Source organism: Buteo buteo, chromosome 25 (genome assembly GCF_964188355.1).
Source record: "Buteo buteo chromosome 25, bButBut1.hap1.1, whole genome shotgun sequence".
Classification (NCBI taxonomy): domain Eukaryota; kingdom Metazoa; phylum Chordata; class Aves; order Accipitriformes; family Accipitridae; genus Buteo; species Buteo buteo.
The window spans coordinates 6,447,056-6,470,853 of NC_134195.1; the positions used below are offsets into that span (position 1 = coordinate 6,447,056).

The 23,798-nt window shown below is 39.6% G+C and overlaps 1 protein-coding gene across 5 annotated transcripts in view; it reads right to left on the reverse strand.

Moving 5' to 3' along the window:
- Positions 1-23,798, reverse strand: part of LOC142044710 (interleukin-1 receptor type 1-like) — a 38,727-nt gene that overhangs the window by 9,386 nt on the left and 5,543 nt on the right. For 3 of the 5 annotated variants that reach the window (XM_075057419.1, XM_075057417.1, XM_075057420.1), the window contains 9 exons: positions 21,452-21,695; positions 20,955-21,141; positions 19,972-20,134; positions 17,994-18,059; positions 17,326-17,431; positions 15,165-15,313; positions 14,723-14,866; positions 13,124-13,285; positions 9,899-12,636 (listed from right to left, as the gene is read on the reverse strand). In XM_075057419.1, the coding sequence (XP_074913520.1) occupies positions 12,245-12,636; positions 13,124-13,285; positions 14,723-14,866; positions 15,165-15,313; positions 17,326-17,431; positions 17,994-18,059; positions 19,972-20,134; positions 20,955-21,141; positions 21,452-21,695 (1,613 nt within the window). In that variant the 3' untranslated portion in view covers positions 9,899-12,244. Of the gene's footprint in view, positions 1-9,898; positions 12,637-13,123; positions 13,286-14,722; positions 14,867-15,164; positions 15,314-17,325; positions 17,432-17,993; positions 18,060-19,971; positions 20,135-20,954; positions 21,142-21,451; positions 21,696-23,798 lie in introns of those variants that run through there. The other 2 variants (XM_075057418.1, XM_075057421.1) reach the window with 2 other exon arrangements.

A 23,798-nucleotide genomic window follows, 5' to 3' on the forward strand; every position in this document is an offset into this window, starting at 1 on the left:
ATGAACAAGATTGTGGCATGTTTTCCAGCTAATTCATCACAATAGAAGATTAGCATATCGACCCAGCCTAACAGCACACACCTCAAATACATTTTCAGGAAACACCATGAGGAAAGCAGGGACACATCTCTGGACTCCAGTTTTCAGAAGAAGAAACTTTCAAATGCACAACTAAGTATTGTACCAAATGTTACTATAGCCTCTTCCAGCCAGCATGAAGAGGAATGGGATTATGTGCAAAAAAACCCCTGAGATTGTACACTTCAGTGGGCATACCTTTCAGTTATGTTTCCTTTCAGTCAGTCAATCAATCAGCTTCCCACCTGTAACCATTTTTTCCACCAACTTCGCCTCTAACTCCTTACTGGAAATTCCTTTTGCCAGTAAGTATTTCCCATGCTCCAGCTAAAGTGGAAATGAATAATTCTGATTATCTTTTTCTTTTTTTTTCTTTTTTTTTTTCTTTTTTGTTGTTGTTGCTCTTTTAAGCTGAAGAAAAGAAAGCCTAGAATGGAAATCCTACCATTAAATAATATCAGCACGTCATTGTTATGGACAATTCCACCTGCCATCATAGCTAAACCAGTGGAATTTAAAGGAGATCGTAAGTAGTATTTGTCATAACTAGTCAGAGGCTCATATTGACTCTAGGAGAAGTTCAATTCTAAAACCACTGTTATAACTGCATCTATATGTAATCCATGCATCTCCCTGCACCATGCCAACAGAAAAGTCTGTGAGGTTCCAGGTATATTTTTCCTTTCATTATTTATACATGCCAAAGTCAACAGAACTCACTGTAGGTAAATGTGTTTGTTTGTACTCGATTATTACAACCTCCTATTTTTTCTGTTTTGGTCATTTGAGTCAAACATGTCTGGAAAGAAGGAGTTAACTTCTTATGGTGGAAATTCTGGGTATATTAATGAGATGAAAGAAGCACCCAGAAGTTTCAGTCAAAATGTAATATCCAATAGGGAGCAGTAAAAGTATCATCTGCATCAAGACAAAATAAATATTTCAGTTCGAAAGACTAAGACAATAGAACAGTGATGACAAAAGAAGTAGAAACCTGCTCTAGCAAAATGTTTCCAGGTGGTTTTCACCAGCAGGGTCCCTTCAGATGGTCCATTAAAGCTTGAAAAGACAAAGAATAAATTTACTGCAAGAATGGAAATAACAGATCTTGAGCCAATATACAGCTAGTTGGGGTTACTGGAATCATGGATAAATTACAAGTCCTCAGAAGGATAAAAAGCAACTGTGGAGCCTGTTAAGTCAATGTAATGGACAATGACAACAAACTTCATTGACATGAAGGAACAGGCAGATAGACAAAAGAAGTAATGATGGATTTCGAAGAGTCTACAATTCAGACAAGATGATTCCTTTCAAGACTTGCCATTTATGGAATTAAACCATCAGTAAATGATATGAAAAAAAGCCATGAAAGAATGCTTGTCAACAGCAGTGGTAGCAAGCTTTGATGGAATAGCTCCATCCTTCTATTGCTTTTATAGTTCGAGTCACAGAAACATGACAAAAGCTGTGCTGGTTCAGACCATCTAGCTCAGTAGCTAACTTCTTCTGCAGTAAGGACTATTAAGAAAAATAAAGAGTAAGATCACATCCAACATACACCATAACTCCACCTCAGTGCTCTCCTAGCCTCCAGTTGCTCTCAGCACCAGGAATTCCCTGAGCCTGTTATGTTTTGTCTGTTTATTCACCTTCTATTGAATCTGTCTTCCAAGTCTGGTCCCCCCAGGAACATGTGGACTTCCTACTTCTGCAGTGTCCTCTGGCAAGGAGTTACACAGGGCTGATAACTCTTTCCTGAAGATCCATCACCTTTTTCTCTGTAATATGCTGGGTGGCCAGCACGGGGATTGTGCTGAAGCTTGATAAAGGAATAGGTAAAAACATGAGAAAAAATGTGTTGGTTGCAGAAAATACCCCTCATCAGAAGCTGGTGTCTCAGACCATGCTGCTTACTGTGGGATATGACCTTTTTCACTCAACCCCTTGACCAGGGCAACTGAAAGTCCATCAGATGCAATCCATAGAAAAAAATCCTTAAAACCCAAACAGGTGGCCAGAGAAGAGAGACATTACCTCAGTGTGTTCCTGGCATGGTACTGCAATCTACAGAGGGGGCTCTGAAGGACCATACTCGAGTGCTGGAAACGGGATAGCCACAAGAACACAGATCATCGAACAGCTGCTTAACCCTACCAAGGCTGTGCTTTAGGAGCAGTGCTTCTCACACCATCCTAGTCTTCCACCCTTGGCTTTCCTGCCTCTCCTGTGCCAGAAAAAAAATATTTTGTGTTCCTAGATGGCATACAGTGCAGAAAACAGCTCTGCCTGAGAAATAACTGGCCAAGATGAACAACAAAAGAACAATTATTTTTCAACTGGTTTGGTTCTTGGGCAGGTTTCACGGACAGGCAGCAGTGCTGGCACAGTAGAAAGGCAGCCTTGGAGCAGGTGGGGGCAGACACAGGGAGCAGGACAATCCAAACTTGTGAGGACAGGGAATAAGCACCTTTCAGACCATGCCAGAAGAATACCAAAAATGTGTCACAACTCTCCTGATAGCCAGCTGCATGGGATGGCCACACCAGCTTGATGCCTGCAGGCATTTCTCTGGTAATTTCATGTTGCGTGAGTGTTTGCTAACCAAGAACCAACATAGAATGCTGTTTTCTTCAAGAGAAAAGTCAACTGTTTTAATACCTTCCAGAGTCCCAAGTCACCTTAATAAGGCAAGACAACTCTATTGTTTTTTGGGGGGAGGATGTAGTTAATTTTGTTATGCAATAACAACAGACCAACTCAGCATTACTATATCTGAATGGAAATAAGTTCCGCTTCATGTGGTTTTCAAGGCTTACAGAACAGTGTTTGGGTTCTGATACTCCAGCCCGGGGACTTTCTTTCCCACCAATAGCAAGAGACTTTGCACAAAACCCTCTTTTTCACTCCCAAGAGAAAAAGTCAACAGTCTGCCCCAGTCTAAATAATTGCTGAGAAAGCATGATAAAAGCACCTCACTGTAAACACACAACTTCATTTGACACCTATTGCTACAGGCAGTGGCAAAACACCATGAAATACTGGAGCAGCACAGGCCAAACAAGCTATGCAAAACCCAGCCATTTTCACATGGTTTTTTGTTTATTGCCACAGAGGCAAAAAGGAAGCAAAATACTAAAGAAACTTCTGGGTTCAGACACCAGAATGTTATCCTGATCCCAAGGTTTCAGTGGAGCTCAGATTTCAGATCTTGAGTGCTGGAGATAAATTAGCCACGGCCCAGCAGCTGCAAATGTGCCCAGCTCCCTGCTGACTTTTGTAGGCAAGCAGGCAGACGGGAGACCAAAGCACACCGAGATCTCCAGGGGCGCTTATATGACAAACGTCACTTGCTTTTGTTCAACCACCACTGCATTCTGAAACTTGCGACATTAAAACACCCCGGCTAGTCTTAGCTAACAACTAGTGGGGACAAAACCCATTAGCCTGCCAGCACGAGGTGTCTCTACAACTGGTGCTGCAGCTTGGTTAGGCTGGATCAAGCAAGATGAGAGTGACTTCGTGTGGGAGCATCTCTGGTCTACAGAAGAGTTGTTTTTAGAGGCCTGCCTGCTGTTGGCTCCATTCCTTGTCCTGGAGGGAGTACATGAGGAACCACCAAGGATGGCAGGCCCAGAATCAGACCTGAGACACTGCATGAGGAGCTTACAGGATGGTCACAGCAAAAGAGTGACACGGCCACGGCACAGGAACCAAGCTGGCTTGAGCTGACAGCGACGAGAGGTATAGCTGGAGCCGGCACCCTTGGGAGGGTGTCCATGCAGGTGCAGCACCAGAGCAAGGGTGGCTTCAGCTTGGACACCCTTGGGAACGTCACCCTTTTCCCAATTGGAGAGCCAGCCCAGCGCCTTGGGGCAGCTGTTGAGATATCGGTCGGATTTTCAGCAGCTCCTTGCGTCTCTGTTGAAGACAGAACGCCTGGCTCGGTCAGCTGCTGGCCTGACTCTGCAGAGCATTTCTCATGCTCTTCTCCAGCGTTTGTTGTTCCTCTTTTTCCCCAGCAGCCCTTGTAAGTAAACTGGGTCCTTTGGCTGCGAGACAGCTCTTGGCCCAAGGAATTGGTCAGCTGGAGCTACTGCAGCCAGTGTGTCTCCCTCCAGCCCTTACAAGTCCCTAGCTGGAGGAACACACAGACTCACAGCATCTGTAACCAAACTTCATTGCATGTCAAAAGGCTCATTTTCCTCCCCTAAGCATTTAGGATCACCTGCAGGTGGATACATCCTGAACTCAGTTATGAAATACAGGTGCAGGTTTTCAGTGTAGGTCAAAAATAACTGCTTCCACAGCTCCCCTCAAAAGTGCTCTGTACTCCCTGCTTGCAAATACTTTGCTGACAACAAGCCAGGAGCTTTTAGGGGAAGAAAAAAAAATCTGCTTTGCATCTAAAGCAAGGGAATTTCCACAACACGGGGTCTTGTGAGAGGAACATGGCGATCCAGGAGGTTGCCTCGCTCAGGAAATCAAAAAAAGATCACCAGACTGATTGGAGTTCTTTTCAAAAAGAAAAGCCAAGAGCAGTGACATATGCCCATAATAAGTACATTTGTGGTTAGAGAGAGGTACATACAAAGATGAAATGGCAGTTTGCTGCTTCACACGTCCCACAAGTAGCTCAAAATGTTACACGTGATCTTAATCAGTAATTATATAGCGTGCTACTGGCTTTATTCCTCCACACCTCCTCCCTTCTCCCCCAGACCAGGCCACAAAGACTTTATAATGCTGCCAGCTCTAGGTCAAATTAGCTAAACACTTAAAGCCTTACAAGGATTATTTTTTTCTTATTAGCCTCTTACTCAGCTGAGATGGTATTTAGCTGCCAAAGAAGAAGTCATATGGTTATTTTTGAAAATGACATGTTTTCTTTTGCAGAATATGCACCCCCATTACAATACGGCCAAGAACTCTCATTTTGTTTCCTATGAAAGACCATCTCATACTACCCACCCGGACCCTACTCCGTAAATGGAAATAGCCACTACTCTGTGTTATTCATATCCTTGAGAGAAATGTACATACTGACTCTCTTCTCAAGCACTCTAGCCCAATTCCAGCTAGGACCTGTTGTAACTCACAAGTGCAGGCATATGAGTAAGGCTGGGTTTTGCGAGAAGCAACTGTGTGCCACTGAAGATGAGGTGAGCAAGAGGCAGCCTCTTCTGGTGGGTTTCAAGGAAGAGAGAGATAGACTGAAGAAGAAAAGAAACAAGTGCATGGCCAGACTCCCAGATTCCTGAAGCCCCACCAAAGCCACTGAGCCCCTCTCTCCCATAGCTCCCAACAACTGCTCATAGCCTCCCTACAGCTGGAGCAGAAAATTTCAGTTTTGGCAGCACTGTGCTTTCGAGGGCCTACACATGAGCATGCCTGGGGCTGCTCTTGGATCCTTCAGTCATCAGATGACCTTCATGTATCCTAATACATATACTACTATAACACTTTAAGAATTGCCACCCGAGTGCTTGCTACAAAATCTAACTACTACTGAGAGCTCCTTGAATTGATGATAGCATTACAAACCACTCTGCCCCAGCCATCCTGTGCTAATTGCTTTAATCACTTTCTGCAAAGTCTCATCTTCACCATTAGTGCTGGAACCAAGAATTATTTTGCCTGAGCTATGGCAGGATTTTTGATCTGGCTGCATTTATTGTTAATATTAACATGAATAGTAATATTAATAATAATAACCATATTATTATTAAAGACAGGCATTAATCCAAGTACAAAATTTTGCTCCACAGAGATTTTGGCAAAGGTTCTAGATAGGCTTTGAAACCACCCACTTCCATTTTGCAAATTCTCTTCAACTTATAAACGATACGGCTGTAGATTAATTGGGGGGAAAAAAAAGGGGGGGGGGGCTACATACCACCAAGGAAAAGAGGGTTTGCAAGGTCCCTTGGGGCCTGGGCACACCATCCAAGGCGAGGATTGGGGACTGATCATTTCACATAGCAGAGACACTACCTGTGAAATTGGATTCATAAATCATCAGAGCCAGGGAGGACTGGCCAGTGCTTCCTGCTCTCAGGAACATTGTGACATTCAGTTTCAGATGGTCTTCGTGATGCACCTGACTGCTCCTCTCTGATGGCAGCCCAGAGGCAATTCTTCAAGGACTCCAGGACTACTGAATCTTGCCTACTGTCCCTCTGGGTACTGGGGTCCTACAAACACTTCAGCATCCTAGACTCCAAGATTTTCTCACCATGTGACCATTGGATCCATTTGTTCCCAGCTGAGTGGGCTAGACAGTTAAATTAGGCACAAATTCTCCATACTTCACCATGTCAAGTGAGCTGTGGGACTGTCAATTGCCTGGGGAGCACACAGCTGGTAACGGTTCTCCAGACATCATGCATGGCTGATTTGCTGGAATGCAGCTCCCAGATGAAATGGTCTCCATTCATAGTCTTTTTCTTGGAATAATCAATGTGAAGTGTTGCTCAACATAAAGCAGTCAGATCTAACTGACATATGCTGGAGGCTGATAAAGAAACGCAGCTCTACAGAGGACAACTCCTCCCCATTTCCCAATTATTCTGAGGCACTGAATTAACAGATGTACAGACTCAAAGGCCAAAAATCTAATTTTCCACTAAACTCCCTGCTAGTTCCTACAACTGAGAAACAACATGGGGAAAGCACTAAAAATAATAATTACAGTATAATTCAGAACAGCAGTCATCAGAATATCTTCTTTTTTGACTCCCTTTTGGTGTTTTGGTTTGTTTTTTTACTGTTGTGGCTTGGCATTATTAGCAACAGAACTTTGTTATGATCTTATGTAAACAGAGTGGCTTTTTTTAAAAGGGGAGAGCTTCAGTCTCAGGCATCAGTAGGTGGAGGCATTACACAGTGCAACGCCAGTGCAGCTCACTGCTGTGGGGTTTCGGGATCCCTGCAGCCACTTCCTATGGCAGATGTTACTATTCTCTCACCAACCCTCACCCTGGGACCCCTGATCTTTTCCCATCCTCAGTTGTCTGCTCTCTTGGACGTGATCCTTTCCTCAATAATAAGCCAATTCGTCTCCTAATTTAGGTACTCAACTAACTTTATGGCCCAACCCTCCAAAAATGTCAAACACACCAAAGTTAGCAGTTTTTAAAAAGTGACAGCAGACGGTGCTGGCACATCCTTGGCTCATTTAAATACATACATGTACCAAGCCATTCAGATCTAGGCTGAGGAGACATACTTTTATGAAAAACTTGGCTTTTCTTGAAGAAGTCAGCATGTGGTCTGTTCTCTTCAGTCTCTGAAGAGAATCAAGTCCCGTTTACTCTAAAAATACAGGAATCGGAGCCAGATATCAAGCAGAACCAGATGTCACGACCCAGAAGAGAGCATACACAGATGGCAGGGGGACATATGGCACACAAGTTCTTTCCCACTGCGAGTGTCCCTGTCAAGACAGCTCTTTAGCTTTTTCACTATTTGTTCCTGTAGGCAATATGTAGGGGAGTTAACTGCCAATTTTTTTTCTGTTTTAAAGGGACAGATGAATCTTCTTCTTTGTAACTCCCAAATGCCCTGCTTATTCACCATTTCAGAAATGGGAGGATTTATAGCCTGCTTTACATGTCTGTAACTTCTTTACTCCTACAAAGATGCATTTGTCCTGCCACTTCTCCTATGCTCCATTTGAAATGATGTGGTTGTGGCACACCTTACCCAGAAGGTACAGACCTAGTTGATACAGTCTGAGTGTGCTTCCCTAGGAGTGAGAGGTAGGACAAGCGTAGATAACTCGAATTTCTTTCCAAATCCAACTGCTTGTCCAAGTCACCCACTTCCATGGCACAGAAGAAACAGTTATGTATATTTGAAAAATAGAAACCAAAACAAACAAACAGTATGGGTATTAGAAACAATGTGTTCAAAGAGAGAAAAAATATCTTCTGAAGGCCTTGAATGTGGCCCTTCCATTTTTCAGGGAATTTGTGTGTATTCAGAGTAAATAAACTGAGCAAGAAAGTGCAAAAGATCAAAATCAGCATTAGAGACTGGTGGAGAGATGAGGCAGCACTGGGGTGTGTTACCATGGACAATGTAGGAAAAGGAAGCACTCCCCTGATACATATTGCTGGTGAGATAACGGAGAGAACACAGGTTTTAATAATTGCCAATAGAAATAAAGCCCATCAGGGAAACTGCTTAGTGAAAGAAAAAAAAATCTAATGAGACAGTGTTCAAAACTGCCCTTCTACTACAGCCACTGTTGTGCTCAAAAAAAATTTAGGGAAGATCATATCAGTGGCTGGGGGCAAAAACGAACCAGAAAAAGAACTTACCTAAGTCATATGATCTGGAGCAGCAATTCAAACCCAACATTTCTGGAGCAGAAAATTCACCTTAATGACTTGGTGAGCTTTCTACCTTTCTTCAGAGTGAAATACCAACTCCTCATAGTCACCATCATTGCCAAGTGGAGCTCTAGCTCCAGCTGTAACGCCACAGTGACCTCTCAGAGGAAGTCACACACGAGCTGCACTTTTTAACTGTGCCCCCTGATGCCCAGCAGACATCAGACTCCTTTTCCAATCGATTTCAACATGGGAAATCCTCAGCAGGCTGCAGACACAAGTGGTTTGTACTACTTTCTAGCTCACTTTTAGTGACTAATGTTCAGTTTCTCTCAACAAATGCATCAGGTCCTGGTTAATATTATCCCATCTTAAAAGAGAACAAGTGCTGTACTTTGCCTTTACTCTCAGGAATAATGAATGTAGGGATGAGAGGAGGAAACTCTATTGCTTCTGTGTTCGTGTGTTGTAGTATCTATGACTAAATCAGAGACCTGGGAGTCTTCTGGAGTAAAGCTGCTAGCCACTGATTTTACTTACCTGTATTCTAAAGGCTGTATTACATTGTAGAGCTTAAGTATTTCTAGGAAAAAAGCGCCTCTCCTTAGCCCAGATTTTATAAACATTAACTGTATTCTGTCTCCTTCATCTTCAACCTAACTGCAGCTATAGAAGGAGGTATAGTAGTTAAGCTACCAGAGCCTCTGAACAAAAGGGTGAATGGGTTTCCCCCTCCAGCAGAAGCTCAAGGCACCAAGATAAAGGGGAAATGCAAAGTCACTTTTTTTTGCTCTTCTGCCTTCTAGGATGCAATACAGAGGTAAATTAAAAGGAAAAAAAGAAAAAAAGTCAGTCAGGGCTGTCCCATCTGGGGCCACCACATAGACTCCACCAGGTTATAACAACTTGTTCTGGGTTTGGGCTCAGAACACATGCTCCTCCCCATCACATAAACCTCTATCCATTAATTAATACAGTCATAGCTGTGTACATTAAAACTGAAACAGGTCATCTCTTGGCACTAGCTGCCATAAAGGTAAGAAAGTGGGATATGGGAGGAAAATTATGAAAGGAGGAAAGTCTCCCAGAAAAAACTAGCCTCACAGTATGGATTAAAAGACTCAGTGGAATTGTAAAATTTGAGACAAGTTAATCACAAGGCAAGAAAGGGAAGGGGCAATCCAGAGTGCCAAATAAATTGACAGGAACAAGCCAATAGAAGTAAATATCATATAGTTATGGTTGAAAGTAAAAAATGGTGCAGAGAATGCTTTCAATGTACCTTACACCACAGACTTACCATTCAGACTGTCTTCTCTGTCAGCATAGATAGACAAAAACTGAAATATATCTACTACATTGTGGTGAACAAATACTTTTTCATGGATTACATTGCATTTGCCTTTTCCTTCTGAAGCTACCAAGTTTCCAGAAGCAGACCTCTAGCCAACTAATCGTTTGTGCTCTTTATTAAAAAACCCCCTCCAATCAGCACATCGGTCTCTACTGGATTTCTTTTATTGTACCACAAAAAAATAGTCTGTTTTCCTATGTGACTTGCAAAAAAAAAGTTTCCAAGGGGAAAAAAAACATAAAGATCAGCCTCAGAATAAAGTCCCATGATAAAAGGATAAGCCACTTTATGTCATGCTACATTCAGGCAGTTAGCTAACAATTAACCACAATAACTGAAACCTTTCTCCCACACTCATTTTCACATAAGAATACTAAAATGCCTACATAATGATACTAAATGTCGTTGTTTAAAAGAAAGAATCAGGTAGATAAATACTGACTCACAATCATCTGTCTTCACTTAAGAGTCTTTAGGAGTCTCATTTAGTAGGAAAGTGCTTATCTTGAATATTGTAGCAAACCTCTGAAAAAAACTATGAAAAAAGTAGCCAGAAATCATAACAGCACATTCACAGAATAAACAAAAAGTACCAGCACAACTCCATGCAAATCAATGTACTTATCTGTAGTACTGGAAATCCTAGTCACTGGTATTTTTTTATTTCAAAGTATATCAAATTAAGACATCGAAAAAATCTACCACAGTTTCAACATCTTTTCTTTGTTATTTCTCTCATTCTACATAGAAAGTAAGAGGGTTCTGTTTTTGAACACAAGTGGAAAAAAAAATCTTTGAAGGAAAGTGTAATTTTCCACACTTTTCTGAGCAAGTCTAAGTCTAAACACAGTGTAAAAAATTGACAATAATGATTATCTAAACTCTCTAGTTCCTAAATTTATTTTTTAAAGGTTCCAGCCTAAACATTATGCATTTCCAAAGACAACTGATTCAACATGTACTAGAACAACAGTACCTCATCTGATGGATCTATCCTGTTCAGGTTTCATGGCGACATCTCAGAATTAAGTCTCTAGTCAATGGAGGCTGTGGAAAATTACACTGCTGTGAACCACACAGCCAGCAGAATGAGACACTGCTTGGTAAGGATTATTTGCTAGATCCTCTCAAAGAAAAAGGTACCATGAAATGCTATTGCAAATTCTTCACTTTAAACACACGTTCCACTCCTGGACCTTGCTTCCTCTCCCATCAATACAGCCCAATGAAGAGTATATTCTACAGCATACACACTTCTGAGAACCAGCTGAAAGGAATTCAGTGACAGATGCTATCCTGGCAATAAAGATAATGTAAGAACCTACTTAACTTCAGAAAAGAACAAAAAAAGCAAGCAGAATTCACATTTGCATTCAGATGACGCTCTTCAAGGCTGGAGCATGAAAACTCTTGCCACTTCAGACCACCCTGAAAAGGAAGCAGCATATTGTTTTCTCATGGTGTTGAACACAGAGCAACAGATCGGGGTCCAGAAATACCAAGCTACTCATAAGCAGGTTGATATAGCCACACGCCTCTAATTTCTTCTTTCACAAGTAGACAAGATACTATTTCTTGCCATTAGCACCTGGTCATGTTTCAGAACCGGCCATTTTCCAGACTCTCCAGGATACCCAGTCCAAGCATAGTCCTTTGATAGATTCTCAGTACATTTCTGTGCTTGTAGTTAGCACAGTTGAGACATGGAATGAGAACATCTGGTTTCCAGAGTAGCAGCATAGTCTAGAAAGCTTCCAGTTTGCAAGAAATCTGAAGTATTTTCAGTTTCCTGACCATTTCAAGAGGCTAAGTTTAGAAACACCCCACAGACCAGGTATCACAGAATTATTCAACAAATATCTAAAAAGCCATGGATTCCATTCCATTTGCTGAACACATTTGGCACCACTTGTTCAGCTGAAACATATTTAGTGTTGTAAGGAGTTTTAAATATATCTACTATGTCATGTATTTCCCCAACTCCTTCAATAAGCAAGGATGAGGCCCGTTGCTCGGGAGGGGACCCCAAAGCTTGCACAGTGCAGATTCTTGCAGTAATGAGGAAGTCAATCACAGAGGCAACAAGAAGAGGAACAGAATGACTAGGAAAATGCTGACGACAGAAACAGATTTTTGATTTATCAACTGCAAATTAAATTTTTAAAAAATGGACTTCACAGCTGCTTCTTCAGTGGATATTACATTTATGTGGACCATGACTATTTAATAGTCTACCAGCATCAGCAACGTTTACTTCTCATATCTGTGTGAGACTAACACAACAACTTGTTTCATTATCCAAAACCCAGAACAGAAATAAAGTTGCACAGAGTTTTTCTTTTAGGGTGTAATTTGGGGAAAGTATGAGTAGTTTTTACTCCTTGAAGAAAACATTTACTTTATATTATAAAGAATTTGTGTAAAAAACCCCCACATTTCAGAATTACCTTCTCAGTATTATTTTCATAAGTGCATCTTAACTTCCCTTTGCTGCAGAATTCTTCAAAGTTAGGGGCAACAAATATACTTCAGAATAAGATACCTTTTTCTTGGATGGCATTTGATAGCGCACATTTTTCCAGAATCTTGTATTTGCTGAACAAGATTTCTCTGAGAAGTCCCCTTTCCATTGGATAGCTCCATGTTTTTGCTTAATGTATCTGATTGATTCCGGCATGCTTGTGTAGTCCTGTATTTCATCCATTTCTATAAGAATCACTTGAATCCCATCATGGATGAGAGCATTATACATAGCTAGTTGTTGTTCAGAGGTGCCTTGAAACAGGCAGCAACTAGATGTTTCTGATCCCAAAATAATCATCAGTCTTCTGCTTTGCTTAAGGGTTTCATCAGTAACACTGACCACAGCTATAAGTAATGAAGGAACAATCAAAGTTTGCATAGAAACGTTACAACTGATGTAAAATATTTCTTAATTTTAAAATTGCATATATATGGAGAAGTGGCTAGCTCAGAGGACTAGTTTAAGATCTCCACACTATCATTCATGATTCATGATCCATTGGATGAAATTACTGATAAAAATTGTTTTCTTCAGTCCCCAGCTGCAGATATTGTTCAAAAAACCTCAACAATATTAATGCTTCTGAATCCTCCTTTGTTCATCACTACAAAAAGTGCAGATACTCATAACATCAAAACAGAATTTTTGGTAAGAAACCAAAAAATTTCAAAATAAAAAAATTGTCCATTGGACAAATGGACAAATTATCCATTAAAAACAAATACAGCTTTGTTTTCCAAAAATAGGCATTTTTTAATTGTATATATAATCTTCTAACCTGAGAACAATATGCCAAAAGACAACCTAATAACTCTACTCTTTAAAGCATACCTTCTCCCAGTAAATCATCCCTTCCTAATATGAAGAGATTATATCCACATTGTTGTTCTAAAACATCAGGGAGTACGCTATGAACAAAGGTTTCCAGACGATAGAAACTTCTACCTCCACTGCTTTTTGTGTACAGGACATATGCATCGTAGATTTTCCCATCTAAAACAAACACAAATGTTTCTATTAAAAAACTAAAAATCAGCAACATGCCTTTATTGCAAGGTTCCATTTTTGACTGTTTAAAATAAGTAATGGGAGGCTGATTCACCTATCTGACTGAATGATGTCAAAGCACTAAAATGCTCTACAAATCAAAAGAAAGATCATCAGCCACAAAACCAGACTTCTTTTCTCATCATGGGGATGGATGTGCCAGCAAGTGAGCTGGATGCAGGACCTGGGAACTGAGGAAGGAGCCCCCAACCCCAGAGGTGCCAGGACATTAAGAAAGTGTCCTGTTGCAGGACATTCTTCACTACCTCTCCTGAAACAAACTCAACAGCAGTTATCTCCACTTCTGACTAACCACAAGAGAAGGTGGAAGATGGCAATTCTTTCTCGTAATATTTTTGTGGGGGAAATGCAGGTAGAAGAAAAGGCCAAAAGGCAGCTGGTGTTTTGAGAGTTAAAACTGCATAATAAACAGGAATGAAGGAACCAAATCAAAATCAGATTTAACTCAACAAGTTAAGTTTAGCTCAAGTTTCTTTGTTTGTTTGTTTGTTTTGTTTTTGTTTTTTTTAATTAGAACTCTATTAAAGTGTTCTGGGAAAACTGAAATTTTAACCAGAAGTTGAAATTACTTTTCTGTGAAAACATTTAGAACAGCCATGAGGAAACATTAACTACCTCAATGCACATAATCCATTTACTTTCAAGCTATGGGGAACTTCAGACAGTCTAATTCTGAGCACTGCCATGCATAATATCTATAATGTTGCACTTATTCCAATTTTTTCATACCTATCCAATGTATTTGTCTACACTACAGCAATCAAAACACATAAGAATCACATAATAGAGAACTAGTAGCATTTTTTCTCTTTGGCATGTAAACATCATAACTGACAGGACTGAAAGAAAAGTGTTGAGTAAAAGAAGTTGGAAAAAAAAGAAAACTAACAAAATTAATCTCTGAGAAAATGAGAGTCTGATTTTCAATATAAATATTTAATGCACGTCTTTAAACAGCTAGTTTACAGGATGTACCTCTGCTGACACCTATTGATCATCATCAGAGTGACCATAAATCTACATGTAAAGAAACTACTTTACAGAAAAGCAAAAAGCAACATGCTAATTTGGCAATAACCTGGAGGTCTTTTTGACCTATCCCACCATGACTGCCTTCAACATTATGCAGTGTTTATTAACTCAACTATGATTTTGTATTTTACCCATATGACTGAAAAAAATCCCCCCCAAAATATCTTTGTGTGTATCTGAAAATTCCTCAAAGAAATTTCACATACATTCTACTAAATAATCACATTATTGCTTAGAAGTAATAGCAAGTGGAAAAAAAAAATAAAATCAATAAGCTAGTTACACTAGCTAACATACTACAGACTAACATACCTGGTCACACTTACATACCTTCCTTACTTGCAAAGGCACAGACAGAATTACGGTACCAAAGCACCAAGTCAATCTTGAAAATCTTGTAGATTATTGAAGTAATAAATGTTAAAATTAACAAAGAGACAAGTCCTCCAGTCAGCCATCTTTTTATATCAGGAACTGCACAAAAATACAAGAAGACTGTATTTTAAATGTTAAATTTGTCCAAACCTTTCCTTTCACACAAATGTAATACAAATTTGAGTATCATATTTCTCACTTCCATCTACCTATTTTTTTAAATAATGATAAATACACTACTACAGTGACGCCTTCCCTATGCACAGGTACATGTATACATACTGCAAACTCTAATCCACCTGCCTCCTATCAACATGATATATGAGCATTTGGTATCAAAACCCCTTCTGAGGAAGTCAAGATAAACACAGGCCTCAAAAATAACAGTATTTCTTACCTCTGCGTTTTAATATAATATAGGATGCAACCTGCCCAAAGGCATTTGAAGCTTGACAGACAAACGGTTGTTCATAATCTTCACTATTAACTTCCAAAATTATTAACTTTACACAATGCACAGGGCGTCCATCGTAAGAAGTTTCCTCCCTATCCAAAAGGCGACAAATAGAGCCATAAAACCACAGCCCTTTCTGGAATGGCTTCATCACTAACAGCTCCAGCATGACAATGGGTGTTTCCATCTGCAAACATCAACCACACTTCAGAATAGATGAGCAATCACATTATATGAAGGAAACCCAAACAAGAGTCGGGCCTTTAATTGACATTTAGCATAGACACTGGAAAACATCAAGACATTATCTTACCTGAAGCTGTGTTCCCCAAAGGAATATAAGGTTTCTATAGGCTGAAGTACAAAAATACACTTTACAAACCTAAGCAAACCCTTGTTATGGACTTCCCAGCCCCTGTAAGAGTAGGTGAAGAGAGAGAAACTCCACAATGTGGTATGACACAAAAAGAGGCCCTGGTACAAGGGCATCATCTTGCGGTGAGCAGATCTGGGACAGGGAAGACATCAAAGGTGGTGAGCCTGCAGCAGACAACACCAACTCACAGTGTGATTCCAGCTGCAGGGAGTGGAGTCTAAACTGCTGCTTCACCCCACAGATCAGAACAGACTTGTAACAGCTACAGTGTCAGGCTGCACCATTAAGAGACACAGACTATCCCCTATACATTGTACAAGGAACAAATGAATCAACATCACTAATGCAACCAATGACTAATGGGTGCAAAGACAACTACGTAAGTGCTAGGAAGTACAAAAAATAACACTGCTTTTATGGTATCAGTTCAGTGACTGCGTGCCTCTGCATTATGGCCCAGTTGTTTATGGCACTGCAATTCCTTCTGACACTACAATATATTACTTTTGTATAGGGTTTTCTCTTGGTGAGCACTCAAAGAATTCAGCATTTTATTTCCCCCACTGTTTTATGATAAGACCTGTTTCCCACAACTATATTCTTACTTTGAAGATATCATTCTCATTTCTTCATCAGTTTTTTAGTCATAGATAGTGCTTGAGAAGTCACAAAAATGATCACATTTTTTCTTCCTAGCACTACCATGAGATGAGGGCTGACAAAAAACCTGCAATTTTTACTTCCCAACCTCTCACACCTAAGAAACTTTCAGGTTGCCTTCTGCTCCAATTTTAGTTGCTTTTTCAAGTCAGGTCTACTTTCTTCCCTCCTAACTCCATTTAACCTGCTTTTCACCCTCACCATATCTCCCAGTTGCCTTTTTCATGCTTTACTCAGTCCAGGTCCATTTTCCTCCCAAACCCCAACTCATCACTGGAAATCCATCTCCCTTTTCTCCTCTCACCCCACTAAGCTTCAGTACAAATGTCCTCAACAAAGTCTGCTATTATAGCTCTTCAGCTGATCTCAGTTACATTTCTCTAACTCAGGGCTCTTAAACCTGGAAGTCTCAATTACTCCTGTAAAGCATGGTTTGACCTCTTGAAACCTTTCAGAGAGGCAGACATGAGGGGAAAGGAAAATGCAGAGGAAAGAGACAGTCTGAAGATCATGTGCTTAGACATGCTTGATCCAACTAAAAGAAGTCTCTGCCAGGCCAGAGCCTGCTCAATAGAAACTGTATTACAATTATGAGACTGTGTCATGGTTTAACCCCAGCCAGCAACTAAGCACTACGCAGCTGCTTGCTCACTCCCCCCCCCCCCGCCAAGTGGGATGAGGGAGAAAATCAGGAAAAGAAGTAAAACTCGTGGGTTGAGATAAGAACAGTTTAATAGAACAGAAAAGAAGAAACTAATAATGATAACACTAATAAAATGACAACAGCAACTGTAAGTTTATAAAACACCTTTTCCCAAGGTTGAAAATTAAGACAGATTTTTACAAAGATCAAAAAGAGCACAATCACATGTGAAGGCCATGCGACTCCTAAGTTTCAAGTTTCTACTTCAAAGCAGGAAGTGAACTGGAGTAAGCAGGAGTTAAAGAGTTTTTAAAAAGGAAGCTATCTAAGCAAGTGAAAAACATTGCTAAATATTTTAATGTCGAAGAGAGAAAGTTCTACTTGGGTTGCCAACACAGCATTTTCTAATCTGAAAATATACTTACTCATAGGGACTTGCAAAAATTCTGCTCATATACACACCGTTGCCTGTCCAAAACACCTCATACCCATCAGCACCTGTTGTATTGCAATCCACTGTAACCTGTGAGCCTATAAAATTATGGTACAAAGTGAAAAGTTAATTTCCGTAATCTAATTAAGGTCTATACAATTCTGTTCACAGATTCCCACACAGACCAGCTAAGGATGGTCCCACACCCTTTCAGAAAAGTTACTCTAACAGAGGGTCTATATACGCAGTGATCTTCAGGTTCATAAAGAGCCTAGTAGGAGGGAAGAAGCTAAATCCAGGAAGAAGATGCCTCTCTCTGGGGCATCACTTTCCCTGCAGATTCAAAGATGGATCTGTTCTTAGGATCTATTTCAGAGTTATGGAAAGCAATAGATGTGACAGAGAATCACTTGAGTTCCCTACAATTTTCTTCGTATCTGAGAAATTTTCCTAGGACTTTGTAAGCAACATGTCTTGTCTCTTTCCCTCTCACCCCCAAACATTCCTCCTTCAGGAGATCAACATAGAGAAACCGAGCTGGTCACTGAACTAGTTTTTGTCAAAAAACAAAAACAAGAAAACACAGAATATGGCACTCCTTGAGTAGAAGTTTTCACTAGGATACAAAATCATATTTCCTTATAAAAGAAAACTACTTACCAAGTTCCACTTCAATTGAGTTGTTTCTTGGATAAGATATTTCTGGGGGCTTTTTTGGTGGGCTCACTGACCAAAAGAAAGAAAGTGCTTTTCAGAAAACCTAGGGCACTTGCAGTCTCTTCTACGCTCTACAACCTAAAAAAAACCCTGTCCTGTGGGCAAGGTTGTCAGCAATTTTATAACAGACATCACTCAATACTGAAAGTATCATATCTCAGGTAGTCATTCCTTCTGACTTGAAGCTAAACTATTCTTTGCCCCACCTCTTTCAAAATGTAGTGCCACAAATCTCCACACACTCATGGTGGACTGGCTGTTCCATGGCATAAAAATCTTCTAATATTGCATGCACAGGTGCTGAGAAGGATATGGGTAAATATCTACAGTATTACACCTCTACAATCTGGATAGCCTGTCACCCAGTACCCAACAGATACAAACTGGACCCAATTACTTTTACAGTGCAATTCATCTATTTTAGACTTTTACTGTTATAAAGGGGAAATTTAATTTCTGTACTCTAGTTAAAGACCTTACAATTCTTCCCACAGCGCCATCTATAAGGAATTACAACACCATTGGCCCCCTTTAGACATTTACACTAGAAGTTGATATGCGGCACTCTGGAAAGCTTATTTCTCTCTACCGGCTACAAAGGGGGAGCAATCAATATGTGGAGATCTAGACATCTACATTAGAAATGTGTCAGTATGGCTAAATGAATCCCAGCTTGGAGGGTCCCTCACTGAAGACACATACCATTTCCAGCTGTCTCAGGCAGCTATAGGATGTTTTAGAACATTTCCTATCAGATATTCAAAGTTCAAGGAAGTTTCTCCAAGAGCACAAATTAACAAAAAGAAATCATAAAGCATCTCTTTTGAGACCCTTAGCAAAGCACACAGGATTGCCCCACATATATCTTTCCCTTCCCCTTCTGAAAACTGGGTCTGCACTATTGCTTGGACCCCAAATCACCCATTTTAGTGTAGTCTTGCTCAGCTGGAATCTTTAAAAACAACTGAGCTGCCTTCAGTCATTTACAGCAAAGGAGTGATATGATTTTGTTTCAACTGAGTACTGGGAGCTGAAATGACACTAAGAGAGAAGTTCTAGGGGCAGATTTTAAGACCAGAATGATCATTTCATCTGGTCTGACCTTATGTTCCTTGTATTTTGTTTATCCACATCATATACATATGACATTATCATATATATATATATACACACACACACATATTTGTATGCAATCTATTAGTAAACCTGAAAAAATGTCTTTCATCAGCTGGAATGTAAAAACACTATTGGTATTTCACACGTTGATATAGCACAGCCTTTTCAGTGATCCAATATCAGTCTCATAATGCTGTGCTAGCAAAGGAGTTCACATTTTACAGCTAGGCCTTCTTTTATGGTTTTTTTTGTTGTGCTGGTGGGCCCCTGACATAAATCAGGGTCTACTGAGCTAGATACATGGTATCAGGGATCAGCAGTTCTTGTGCTGAGGAGCTTAAAACCAAAAACAGAAGAGACAAAGGTTTGAAGGAAACAGACAGGATACAGAGTCAGGATACTGCTACAGTTTGGGCTTGTAGAGCTCGTTCTTCTTGCATCCAGAGGATAATGTAAAAGAGAGAGAAGACAGACAGGCAGGAGAGAGGCTGCAGCTACAGCAGAAAGTATTGTGCCTACCAAGCCTTACAGGGCACCTGTTTAGGGGCCTTGGCAGCTGGTCTGGGCAGCAAAGCTTTGAGATACTAAAAGTTTGAACAAGGGAACAAATCTTCAACACAGTAGCAACGACAGACAAAAATATATAAACTCCCAGTCAGCAATTTTTCCCTCATATTTAGGTGAAAACTAGTAGCCCTAAGCAAGTCTATCCACAAATTCAGTCTTTCAGCTTTAGACTTTAGAAATTTGGACAAATTTTGGAGTCATCATTCTCAACACAAACACAGTGACATGATCTACTTACCTTCTACAGTCAGACTGATGTCTCGTGAAATGTTATATTGTTTTCCATTGTAGGTGTATGTTGTTTCACATGTATAGTTTCCTTGATCATGTACAGTCACATTGAAAATTATAAGATCCCTGCTTGAGAAGGCAAACCTTTTCCCTTCCAGCAGCTGGCAGTCCTAAACGTGTGTAAAGAACTCTGTTAATTCATATCACTATCTCTTTCCATGGTTTGTCTCTCTTTAATGCAATCTGAACTTTCAACAGACCACAGCATAAGGACGGATGCCTTGCAGAGGCTGAGGAAGAGCAAGGGTGGTGGAAGTAAGAAGCAAAGTGTGCTTCATTTTGGCTCTGAGCTTTTAATTCAAAGATATTCCAGTTCATTTCCTATAGAAAACAACTTTCAATATCAGAGAAATAAGAAAGTGAAATGCAAGTGTCAGGATTTGTAAAAGTATTCATTAATTAAGAATCACTCAATCATTGGACTTTTTTTTTTTTTTTTTAAGTACTTAAATACTCTTGGTATCATATGGACTGCATGGGCATGAGGCAGGAATGCTGCAGAAAGCACTACGTTCTTGTAACAGAATGAGCCTATAAATAAGCAGGAACAATATGAAATAGAATTTATTTAATGGAACAATATCGAGCACATAATGGATATGCCATCTCTCACAAATAATATACGAAATCTGTTTCCACACAAAAGAAATTCACGACAGTGTTTCGCTAGCAGGTAAAAAGATGCCACCTGGTGGATACGTGGGTCAATGTCTCTCCTACATCTAAGCTGAATTTCTACTCCGTTCATCAAAAAACCTATATACACCTTTAAAAGATAAACAGTCTTAATCCTCTTCCAGTTTGTTTTAAAAGCATTTTTCTCCCATTTACAATAAATCTTTAGTTTTTCTCCTACAATGCACAAACATTAGTGATTTATATTTTAAATAATGGACAGTTATAAGACAGTACAAAACACAGCATTCTCACCTTATACCAATGAACAGGCTGAATATTCTTGTCATTCCTGAAATAATCCAAGTGTGGACACACAACCTTTGCAGATGATGATGTGAATATCACCTCCTTTACAGCAAATTTTTCATTTAAGCATAAACCATCAATCCTCTCAAAAACTGTCACTTTTGTACAAGCTTTCCTGCAGCTTGTCAAATTCCTGCAATTAATATAACATAATTGAATTAGCCTATTTGGCATATTTTTCAACTCAAAAATATATGGTATTCTTTTTGGAGAAGAAAGAGAGGACAAGAAGTTTACAGTTTCTCTAATAGATTTACTTTTGCCTACTAGGAAAAAGCACCCCAAAATAGACTTACTTTCCCCAACCTAAAGTTAGTTTTTGTGAATGCACTCTCCCTTCTCTATTAGTATGTCTCTTACCCACCAAATTCTACTTGCTTTCTAGAAGTTATTCCCTTTGCAACTCATTTCTGTAACAACATAAATTTTTTTTAAACTTTCACCTTATGACACATTCATAATCTCCAGAATCTTCTAACATTGCAGGAAGAAACCAAATTAAATTATTCTGCTGATGAATTCTAGAAAATTTGTCTCTAGGCACAGCTGTCTGGTTACCAACTTTATACCATGTTAAGTTGTAGTCTTCACTTTTCAAGCTCTTTTCCAGTGAACATTTAATAGCAAGAGGCTGCCCATCAGGCACAAGACTTTGCCTCAACATCACATCATAGGCTTCACATTTCTCTAAAGGAAAGAGATAAACATTAAAGAAAACCTCAAACACTGTAAAAGGATATACTGAACTCATTTCTTGATTGCATTTAGAAAGTTTATTGGAGTTTTCACTTCCATTCGCAAGTTGTCTACTAAAAACACAATTATAATCCCTTATCTTTACAGTTGAGAGTACTACTTAGTGATATACAGATATAGTTATGCAACTGAAATGAAATGCTTGTTTTTGAATGCAAACTTTACACTCACTAGAATCTCTTCATTTGCAGCAGACTGTCATTTGTATGTTTTAGTTCAGATGCAAATTACTGAAGTACCTGTATTTCTCCAGTTTTTCATGCGAATGTACACAAACACACACATGTACACACAAATTTCACATTTAATGTCTTTATTTGTTAACTTCACTTAACTGTAGTCAAAGGAAGTCTTCAAGACAGACTATGTTTTCAGTACCCAAATGTCCTAAGAGGACACTGAAGTTAAAGTTGCTGTTGCACAAATATTGTTTCTTATGGAAATTTCAACTAACCCTTCATTTTGTGAGCATTTAGAGAGGAATTATTACAAGCACTTACCAATGAGCTCATTTTCTTTCCTCCTGACCCAAGGACATTCAGACAGGAAAAGAGCAACACCATGAGATTTCTTTTTTCTTTTTTTTTTTTTTTTTCATCAACATGACAAAAAAGGCACCAACTCTGGATACCATGGTCACACTCCTCAGTCAGTATTATATTTATCTAAAATTCCTTGTTTTGTTAGAATATAAGAACAGCCACAGAGTCACATAAGTTTCTGTCTAGCCCAAAACCCTGCCTCTGATAACAACCAGTGGCAAATGTGTAAGAAAAAAGAGTAGGACACAAAAAGTAGACTAATACTTTGCTTTCAGCCTCTTTCTTTCCTCTTATGTTTTGCATGAAAAACCATTCACTGGCTTTTATCACTTCTCTGGGTATCATGTATTTCTTGTTATGAGAAATGGCAAAGTAAACTTTCCCTCATCTGCCTAGACTATGGTATTTACAATTTTATAGACCTCCATCACATCTTGCCTCAGTCATCTCTTTTCTTTACGTCAAAATCCTCATTCATTTAATGACTTCTAATTATGGAAGCCACACCATATCAGACAACACTGTCACTCATCTCTCTACCTCTTCTGATACAGTCTTTCTGAGATGGAATGACCAGAACTGCAGAGTTCAATTGATGCACATTCACCATGGGGTTACAGAGTAGTATAACGAAGCTTTCTGTTTTCTGCTCTACTGCTTCCCAAAAATTCTGCTTTTCTGACCACCACTGATGACAGGGCTAATGCTTCCAGAGAGCATCCAGAGATGTCAAAGTGGCATTTTTCCTAAGTGGTTATTAACTGACTTAATGCTCACATCACACACACACAGTATACATGTTTCTGCTATACATGTATGACCCTTCCAGGACCTCCATATCCATTTGATTTTACTTATTGACATTCTGTCACTAAACCTTTCAATATCCAGGCATCATCTTCATAGTGAGCATTAGTTTTAACCACCAAAGGATAATTTTGTATCATCCACAGTTGTCACCCCCTCACTATAAATCTTTTCCAAATTATCAAAACATTGAATTGCTCAGATATCTGTATTGAATGCCCCATAATAACTTTGACAGTTATAAAATGCTGTGGCCACAGGAATGGATAACCCTTTTTTTGCCACTAACCACTAATATTCTTAAATAGTGTCATTTTTTTTTTTTTTACACGATTCTTGCCTCAGTTTCTCTGAAATCCCCCTCTCCCAATGCCCTCCATTATTTCCATGGAGCAGGAAAGAAATTACAAGGTACACACATAACTAAACAGACAACAGAACTCTCTGTTACTGGGGGGAGGGCAGCCAAATAATCACCCTTCCATATGTTTACTTACTTAGCCAAAAACCAGACTATCCAATGGACTGGTGAACCCTGCAGCTTGTCTGTCCATGGGCAAAAAAACCCAAAACCAAACCAGAACCAAACTATTTCCAACCTAGCTTTCTAGAAACTCAAGGAAACTAAATTAATGAAGTTTTTCTTTTAACAGTCTGGCACTGCTGCAAGATTCCAGGTAGAATG